This window comes from Mus caroli, chromosome 8 (genome assembly GCF_900094665.2).
Source record: "Mus caroli chromosome 8, CAROLI_EIJ_v1.1, whole genome shotgun sequence".
NCBI classification, from domain to species: domain Eukaryota; kingdom Metazoa; phylum Chordata; class Mammalia; order Rodentia; family Muridae; genus Mus; species Mus caroli.
Genome location: NC_034577.1, coordinates 33,100,118 through 33,110,826, shown reverse-complemented (window position 1 = coordinate 33,110,826; position 10,709 = coordinate 33,100,118). Strand labels below are relative to the sequence as shown.

General features: G+C 39.0%; 1 protein-coding gene across 1 annotated transcript in view; it reads right to left on the bottom strand.

Moving 5' to 3' along the window:
• The window catches only part of Tusc3 (tumor suppressor candidate 3), a 140,101-nt gene that overhangs the window by 93,047 nt on the left and 36,345 nt on the right, over positions 1-10,709 (bottom strand). Inside the window, exon 2 of the mRNA XM_029480733.1 lies at positions 6,685-6,854. Within this exon, the coding sequence (XP_029336593.1) occupies positions 6,685-6,854 (170 nt within the window). The remainder of the gene's footprint in view (positions 1-6,684; positions 6,855-10,709) is intronic.

Sequence of the window (10,709 nt, the reverse complement as noted above, 5' to 3'; positions counted from 1 at the left end):
TGCCATTCTATGGTCACAAGGGCCTGAACCACTAGACACAGGGATAGGCATGGAGGGTGTGCCATTCTATGGTCACAAGGGCCTGAACCACTAGAAGTATCCTACTTTTGTACAATACGCAGAGAAAGGAGAAAGCACTAGCTCTCCTATAAAAGCAAACACACTGAATAACACAGAACATTTCTCAGGAGAAACTTTAAAGGCCAGTCAAGTACTTCAAGAGTTGGAGGGTAGAGGGCAACAATATTACTTACTAGATCCATTAAAATCATCATTGCAAATTAAGGCAGGAACAAAGACCTTATAAAACACACATAAGGAATTCGTGACTACTACATCAAAAGTGCCTTCAAAAATAGAAGACATATACTATAAAGAACACAGAAAGAAATAATAAACCCCACAGCAACAATAGATATGCAAATGAGAAAAATAAAACATCACAAATCAAAAAATTGACAAGAATAAATTCAAAGCTTTCACTGTAACCTTGAACTGAAAAGACAGTAACTGACCAATTCTAGGATTGACATAAGGGCTTCAAAATCATGATGCAATGTTTTCTTTTTGTCCCTGTCTAGAATATATCTCACTAGCAAACACATATAAAAAATAAAGACAAGATAGTAAATAATATTTAAGCAAATAGAACCCAAGAACAATCAAGAGCTATATGATATGTGAGAGCATATCTAGAGCCAAAATTAGCAAAAACAAACAAACAAATAGAAACAAACAAGTTAACTACATACTGGTAACTGAAATGCATATGCACTGAAAATTGCTATATCCAACAGCAAAAACCAAACATTACAGGACATAACTGGGCATATAGGACCTAATACAATAATAGGTGGTCTTGATACCACCTCATGGTCATCAAAATGTAGCACATCGAGCTGGAAAAAAAATGTCACCAAATTGTAATCTTAAACTATACTGAAAATGTCATGGGAGACATATACAGACTACTCCATCCATCCATCCACTACAGAACACATGATTTTCATAAATTCATAGAACTGGAACTGTCTCTAAAATAAATCATATTTGAGATCACAAATGAAGCCTTAATATACATTAAAAAGATGAAGAACTAATGTCCTATTTTTATTGTTGTAACAAAATATAATAAAAAATCAACAGTGAGAGAAACTACAAAAGCAATACAAACTTGGAAATTGAACCATATGTGTTTAATTACTAAGTGAATTCTTACATAATCAATGAGAAGGAAAATTTTTATAGAAGCAATGGAAACACATGATATTATAATCTGTAGGATACAGCAAAAGCACTTATACAATAGTAGTCAAAGAAACCAGTCAAACCTAAAAGCAATAGAAAGAAATAATTAAAGATCAGGGTTGAAATTAATGAAATAAAACTCAAAAGGATATGAGATAAGTGAAAGTTTACAACAATAAACAAAAGACAATAGTGAAATATCTTCCCTCCAAATCCAATTACCTCTCCCAGATATGAACTGCAATGGAGAAAAAGAAAAATTACTGGACAAATCACAGATTGCAAGAGCATCACCTATATTCAATCTCAACACTGGAGTCTCAACAACCTTCCATTTTGCCTCTCAATATGACATGAGAATACATGAATGACCTTTATGTCACTTCTATGCTAAATAATAATAATAATAATAATCTAATTACAAGAAAATAACTCATGGGAAATTATATGCAACAAGATCTTGGATTCTCCCTTTTTTGTTGTTGTTGTTTAAATGTCAATGTCATTAAAACAAAAAAAAGTCATTTAATTTAACATGTGAGGATGACAAAGTAGAAGAAAGTAACAGGTATAACAATCAAATAAACAGATCAACACTGACTGGGTCAAGAGGCACTATAAAGGGGCTCAGACTGTGTATGCGTGGCTTCACCTTAAAGCCTTCTTCCAAGTTGGCCCTGACACTGGACTGCCTTTCCCTCAGGCTCTTCTTCATTTTTATCCCTGCAGTTCTTTTGGACAGGAACAATTCTGGGTCAGAGTTTTCAACTGTGGGATGGCAACCCCATCCCTCCACGTGATACGCTGTCTTTCTACTGGAGTTATTAGACTCTACAAGTTCTCTCTCCCCACTGTTGGACATTTCATCTAAGGTCCCTCCCTTTGAGCCCTGAGAGTCTCTCACCTCTCTGGTCTCTGGTACTGTCTAGAGGGTACCCCCACCTCCCAACCCACCCCCCACACTCTGAGATGGCATATTTCCATTCATTCTGCTGGCCCTCAGGGCTTCTCCTATTCCACCCCCCATACTTGATCATGTTCTCCTTTTCCCTGTCCCATCCCCTCTCCCTCCCAGATTCAACTTGGGATCCATTTCAAGAGGAGGCTCCAAGGCCTAACACTATTACTGATGCTCTGATGTGCTTACAGGTAGGAGCCTAGCATGGCTGCCCTCTGAGATGTCCAACAAGCAGCTGAGTGAGTCCAATCATTGGTCTTAAGTCGGGGACCCCTGTGATTGAATTAGGAAGAGGCTGGAAGAAGCTGAAGAGGGTGACCCCATAGGGTGAATATTAGTCTCAACTATCCCAACGCCCTGAGATCTCTCAGACCCTGAACCATCAACCAGGTAGCATACACTAGCTGGTACAAGGCTACAACACATATATAAAGAGGACTGCCTGGTCTGGCTTTAGTGAAAGAAGTCATGCCTAACCCTTGAAAGACTTTGAGGCAGACCCAAGGGAGTGTGGAAGACTGGTGGGGGGTGGGGGTGGGGGTGGGGCACAATCCTCTTGAAGACAGGGGAGTACAGGGAGTGGGGTGGGGGGTAGAAATTGGATGAAGAACTGTGGGAGGGCAGATGACTGGACTGTGAAAAAATATATTAATTAATTAATATATATATTATATTAATTAAGAAAACAGTATATTTCTGTACAGATAAATGAATGGAACTGGAATTGAAATAAAATGTCAACAGTGGTCCTTTTATGTGGCAAAATTGTTGATTTTTCCCATGGTTTTTTTTCTAAGTAGAAGGTATGTTGCTATAAGAATAAAACAAGTAGGGAAAAGAAAAAGCAAGCCCTCTCCTGAGTTTAGTCCTGGTGGCAGGCACTGACTGACCACTCCAGTGGTCATCCTCTGCTGACGTCTCACTGTGGCTCTTCCACCTTTACTTGAAAGAGAACAAAATCAAAGGTGGTAAACTGTAAAATCTTTTGTAAAGATTTTGTAAAACCTTTGTAATGAGTAACACTGAGGTCAAATATTATACTGTCCCAATTTCCTGTATGTTTGAAATTACAGTTGGGGTAGAGATCAGAGATTAAAGCAAGACCTTAAATTCAGAATTCAGAAAAGAGATCAGGAAAATGCTACAATATCACATCTATCAGTAATAATAGGCATGACAAACAGTAAAGACCTGGGAATAGACAACCTGACAAAGAAACTCAGAGACCACCAACAGACTGATTTACACTGGATGCCTTCAACATAAATTGCTGAAGTAATAACTGTAGTGTTGTTTCTACTTTGAAATTATTTAACATTTTCCCTAAAGTCTAAAGTATTTCTCGTGTATCAACTAAACCACAAGACAGAGAAAAGGTGAACCCAAGGGGACTTTCTAGTCTGTGACAAAGTGAAATGCCTTGTTTGAGGACTTGAGCAAATGAGTGAAAGTTCAGAGCTAGAGTTCAGGGACTGAAGTCTCCAAACCAGTTATGATGGGCTTAGTCAACATGCAAGTAAAATGTAATTCACACACAGTCTTCATCTTATCTGCTAATTGAGAACCTAATCCTACAAGTGACTTCACTAGAGTCAAAGAAATCCAGTGAGTTCTGCCCCACATGGCTTTGGCTTAGAACACTAAACACTGGATCTTCAGAGCTGCTGCCTTAAGACAACCATCACAGTAGGAAGTGCTGGCTGATGCATCTTTGTTAGATACACAAAAACAAGACACAGGACAAGGACAAACGCGTGCACCTAAGGAAAGCTTTAGGCTCTAAGATCTCTCCAGTCACAGATCCCCACCCTGGCTCCATGACATCAGACAGATTAGCTAATCTCTCAGCTTTAATGTCATCCATAAAATAGATTTTATCAGATATACCTTTCAGAAGAAAGAATCACAAGTGTGTACATACACAGACATATAATAGCCAGTTGATAACTTGTCAAAATATATTTGTAATTTACTATGTTTCAGTTTAAGTACAATAATACTATATTAATCTCTAACATGTCATCATGATTATATTTATATATAAACTTTGTTTGATTCAAAAATGAAAGTTTTTACTTTTCTTAACTTGATTTTTTAAAAATCTACTGATCCCGAATAACACCTTTAAAAGGAGCTGCTTTGTTCCTAGAAGAGTCAGTCCTGGAGATGAACAGATGTGTGCAAGAACACATCTGAGCAATTATGAGAATATTCTCCACTCTATGATTTAGCAAAGGAAGTTTGGAGCTAGCACTTAAGGGAACTGAGAATTGTACTGAATACTCATAATTAACCATTATATTGGCCAAAGTCTTTGATGGTGATCAGGAGGGAGGTGAGAATTGAATTCTGAAAACTGAGAGTAAACTGACTGTGAAGGAAGAACAGGGTGACTTGTGGAGGACTCAAAGGAACCCGGAAGCTCAGTGCCCAGCCTCTCTGCAGGCAACCACTGACACCAGAAACTTCATCTTCCTCAAACAGAAGCAAAAGGCAGCAATGTCTCAAAATGGAGAGCACAGATTTTTGAAAAGGTACTTGGAACTTTTTAAAGACTATCCAGAATTATAAAATATTAAAATAGCAGTGCAAAAATCATCCAACATTACACCGAAAAGAGAAAGAACCAGAAAAATTCAAGTGGGGAAAAAGGAAGTCAATGATGAAAGGGTGGCATCTCAGAGTGTCTCCAACACCCTGTGAGGCTCAGTTCATAATGCACGGATATACAATAAGGCATGGAGACACACACCTGCAATCTTGACACTGTAGACTGCAAATTTAAGACCAGCCAAGGCCACACAGCTAGTCTCAGATTAGCCTTAGCTACATACATAAGCAGTGAGCTATATACATATGCAACACACACACACAAAATGATGGTATATAGCTCAGAGGGAACAATCAATTATCTATAGAAGAAATATGGACTATTTCATTGAAGGTATCAAGATGACAAAAAAAATAAGATGTTTAAGATTAAAATGGCACTAATCATCACTAGCCATTATGAAAATGTTCAGTTGTTTTATTTGAACAAGCTAAATATGCTGAATCAACAATGCTTGTGATAGGAAATGCTTTGGGCTTAGGATTAAATCAGACTTTTTTTTTTAATATATACATATAAAAACTTGGAAAGGGTGATCAATTCCCGTTTGAAATTCATTTGTTTCAAAGTAATTTCCATGCACCTGACACAGACCTACAGGTCATTTTGCAAAACAGTGTGCCCGTGGCCTAGCACAGACACACTGATAAATAAACCGCAGAACATCTGCACTATGAAATCATTACTCAGTAATAAAAAGAACAAGCTGTTGATAAATGCAACAACTTGGATGGCGTTTGAAGGAATTATGCTAACTCAAAAAGAAGGGCAATTCCAAAAGGTTCTACAATGATTAAATTTACATAACATTTTGAAATAACAAAATTATACAAATGGGAAATCAATTAGCTAGCTGCCAAATTCAAGGCACAGGATGAAATATGGAGTAGATAAGGCTGAAAAAAAATGATGATTTATCCCCTCTGTATCTTGACCGATCAATGCCAAGTATTTGTTTACAATGAGGTATTGTAGTTTTGCAAGGTATGACTTCTAGAAGGTGCTGGAGAAGTCATATACAGGAAACTATGGTTTGAATATGTGTCCCCTAGATTCCTGTGTTGACAGCAGCTGCTGGCACTATTGAGAAGTTACTGGATCATGAATGCACATAACTTCACATGTGTGTGTACACATGTACACACACACATATACACACATACACGAGTGACTCCATCCCCTGATAAATCCAGAGCACCTAGGAAGCGGTTTCTCTACTCAGCTGTGGATCCTTGATTTGCTTTGGATTGCCTTCCTTCTACCACTACAGGCCCCAAAACACAGAACCAATTGAAAATAAACTATAACCTCTGAAAGCCTGACTCCAAATGAATCTTTCCCTGCTTTCTGTTGCTTGTTCTCAGATGTTCTGCCACAGAGATACCAAGTAAGAGAGAATCTCTGTATTACTTCTTACAAATCCTACCAGGGGCTCTACCATTATCTCAATACACACTGCACATGACTGTATTTGCTCTTGCTAAAAGTTCCACCCAGACAAACACTTAATTCCTTTCTAATTGTTTGCTTCTGTCATGTAGTTAAAAGTTTTGAAGAAGCACCAAAAAATGAGTGGACTTCCCTAGAAAACCAAGACTCTCCCTTTAGAAAATATTTTAGACACAGTACAGGAGAGAAGTACTTCATAGACCACAGCTACTGCCTCCTGATCTATTAAGATAAAAAACTACACATATGATGAGAAGTCAGTTTTAACAAATACTTGTGACACTGGTCAACAATCTGACTGACAGCCTACTTTTCAATTCTTACACTAAAACTTGCTGAATTTTCTTATACATGTCTATCTCGCTCTAAGTCTAAGGTAGGCTGCTGCTTTTCTCAAGGTTTCCTGTCTACAGCTTACCTGCACACAGAACACTGCCGCTGAGGCTGCAGAGCAGTGAACATGACGATCATGGAGTAGTTCCGAGGTGGGGCTTTTACAAACTTCCGGAACTTGTCACCGTTCATTCTGAAGATCGAGCGCCTGGAACTCCATTCCATCAGCTGCTCCACTTTTTCAGCCAAAAGGTTCTATAATTAAGCAGAATATTTAAAAGTTACAGGGTGTTACTCCCTTGGATTCACTTCCATCCCATTCTTTTCTCTTTGCTTAATAAGTCTATATTTGTTGTACTGCATAAATAATTCATGAGAAGCTAAAACTTTTCCGATTAGATTACATATAAATAGAATTATATGAAGGTTCTATTCTTAATCTAAATTAATCTTTGTTAATGGTCTTTATTTCAGTAAATATATTAATTCCTCATTGACCTTACTTGCACAAAATATTTCATTTTCGCAAATGACATTAAGGGCTATAAAAAGGTATTATAGTAACTCAAATTTCAGCTCTTAGTGAAAAAAAAAATACATTTGCCCAATATTTACTCTAAATACAGCTAAAAATTCTGTTCACTCTATTTTAAAAAGCCAGCCAACTCCAGAAGCTTCTAACAAGAACAAGGCAGACAGGCTGGCTGCACACTAAGGAGTGGCCCAGCAGCAAGTGCCCTGCAAGTCTCATGTGGTGGCTCCTGAAGGAGCCAGCAACACACAACGCCACGGTAGAGGGAAAACAGACTTAAGGAAACTTGTGCTACTCAAAGGGCAAGGAAAGGACAAGCCAGTAAGATCAAGGCAGCAGCTCTACCCAAGATGATTATCTCATACACACACACACACACACACACACACACAGAGAGAGAGAGAGAGAGAGAGAGAGAGAGAGAGAGAGAAAAAGAGAGAGAGAGAGAGAGAGAGAGAGAAGGCTGTGGAGTGGGAGGCTCTCTGTCAGAATATTTCCCTTTTAGCATTTAACATGCAACGACAGAGAAATCTTTCAAGTACAAAACTGCATAAAAAGAGTGTTGTGTAATTTTATTTATAAAGGTCAAAACCAAGAGAAATGAGTCTGCAGTGACAGAAGTAAGGGAAGTGATGAATGTGGACCAGGCAGAGATTGAATGATAATGCACACACACACACACACACACACACACACACACACACACACACACGAGGCAAGAATTCCACTGGTATTCTGGTCCAGAGAGGGCATGGGGAAGAGAGGGCACCCATTGGGGAGGAAAAAAGACTGTCCTTGCTCTCACAAGCTACAGGTGTCAGTGTTAAGAGACAGGCTTGAATTGTATCTAAGCCAGCTCTATATATGATTTGGGGAGAAACACGATCTCTTTCTCTCCCTCTCAAGAACACTCAGAGTGGGTCCCTAGGAACTGCAAGAGGTGGATATGTACATAAGCAGGAAGACAGGCATCTTATCTCGCTTTAAAGAAAAAAAGGCAAACAAACAAACAAAGCCCTGAGTGAAGTATTCTGTGCCTACCAGAGCAAAGGGAAAAGCTGAATCAAAAGCAAAGGAAGGGACAGGAGGAGGGAGAGCACACTGGCTGAGGAGCACTCAGGAAGGGACAGGAGGAGGGCAAGCGCACTGGCTGAGGTGCAGGCACAGCACTCAGATCAACAGACAATGGCATGCTAACCTAAGGGAAGGAATGACAGCTATTAGGTTCACTGTTAGGTTTTTTAATGAGATAATTTTGCTATAAAAAAAGACAAGAACTGAAATTAACTACCTTGAAAACAATCACACATATATGCAGACAAATTTAACTGAAAACGAGTCCATTTTCATTAGGAGATTAATAATCGTATGAAATTGAAAAAACAAATAAAAATTCATTGGGAAGACCGTTCTAATCCATAAGCATACCCCATACAGACAGGGTTAGTTCTGAGATTAATGCTAGAACCAGTATGGGAACACACACTCAGCTCAATGGACTCGTGCACCTTACAGAACGCTGATGAGAGATTCGGAAGATTTATATAAAAGGTTCCAACTCTTCAGTCTGAAGCTCAATGATCCATGTTACCTAAAGATTCTTTTAGGCTTTTGAAATTTAACTAGTAGATACATTATAAATATAAAATATCTTAAACATTTATGAATCACAATCATTAAGCAAAAACAGAATCTCCAAACCAGCAAGCAAGCAGATGAGTGTCACTGAACAGGGCTGAGGGAACTGGTCTGAGAAACCGTTACTATTCTGAGTTCCTAGGGCACTTTCATACAGTCTTCTAATTAAACACAAATATACACTGTGAATGTCTTCAAATTATGGGGGGGGGGTGCTAAACACACAATTATACACTATCGGTTAAAACTGTTAAAATACAACTTAAGTGTTTGAATCTACTTACAAACTATCATAATTCTAGAGACTAGAAGGAATTCTCAGAGAATTCCTCAGGGTGGATTTCACACTGCCATTAGCACCCAGTAGGAGCCAAGTGACTCCAAGTGGGTTCATGTGACAGTGGATGCCATGTAAGCAGTGACTGGGTCATAAGACAGCTCAAGAATCCAATGCTTAAGAAACGGCAGTCTTTGGTTTTACATGTGTGTTTGTGTATGTGGCACATACACATGTTCATATCTATATGTACAGTCATGGGTGTGAATGTGTGTGCTTGGGGGGTATGTGGAAACTAAAGATGAATGTTGCACTCTGATTTTTTAGTTGGGGTCTCTCACTAAACCTGGAGCTCATAATTCAGCTATGCTGGCTGGAACTTCAGAGACCACACTGGAATACAGATGTTACCAGGTGCTTGAGAGTGAGACTCAAATCCTTATACTCCAGCAACAGCTTTACTGTCTGAGCCAGCTTCTCTGCCGTGGAAACACCAATCTTTTAAAGGAACTGCTAGTGAATCTTCCCAACCTTTACCCTGGAGAGAAAAAAATGTTTCTACTTTTATAGACAAGAAGTAAATCTGCCCTCTGGCCAGGAGGGAGATGCTATCCCAATCTTCAGAGCATTTTATATAGCAATGTCCTTGAAAAGACAGCACAATATGAAGCCTGTTGGCGCTTGTACTGAGATATGTAGAAACATGAAACACGAGCGCTCCATGGAGACGTGCCTGCACATAATACCGAGCAGCTTTCTCTTTAAAACAGGCAACTTACAGGCATGATCCAAACTGCTGAACATCCAACATGACACACAGGTTGTTTACGTACCATTTAGACATTAAATTCTACTTCTGATACTTGTGTTTAAAGGGGAATATAGACTATAACTACCCTCTGAATGGAATGGGTGGGTAGCTGACCCTTTGTATCTGCCCCTCCCACTCTCCAATTTGAGTTCCAAGACAACTCTGTATTTAGCTTCCTTATATATCTTAAAACATCCCTGGCATCACTAGCTAGCTTTTAGACTGTTTTAAGGTTTCAAAGCTTCAGAGGAAAGATCCACCAAATATTTAACACAAAAATATTTCCCTATCTTAACAAATACTCCATGGGAACCTGTGCTGAAGACCACCAAGATGGAATCTAGGTTTGCCCAGCGCTATTCACCCTATGGAAGAGCACACTCATTAACTGGCCTAGTCACCAACAGAAGGTCCTAAGTAAGGGAATCGTTTCTATGAAGGACAAAAAGACTAAAGAAGTTATATTTGCTTTTAAAATGACAAACAAAACACACAATAGTGCTTCCCTAGAATGGTCAAAGTTTATCACTTAACCAAATCCCTTCCAATGGTATACCTTTACATAGTTCCTCACTAGGAAATACTGATAAGCCCTCAGAACTGTACCAATGACAGTCTCTAGATAGTCCAACCTTTTGTCTCAGCTCTAAACTTTGTCTCTGTAACTGCCATATCCAGGGATCCATCCCATAATCAGCCTCCAAACGCTGACACCATTGCATACACTAGCAAGATTTTGCTGAAAGGACCCTGATATGGCTGTCTCTTGTGAGACTATGCCGGGGCCTAGCAAACACAGAAGTGGATGCTCACAGTCAGCTATTGGATGGATTACAGGGCTCCCAATGGAGT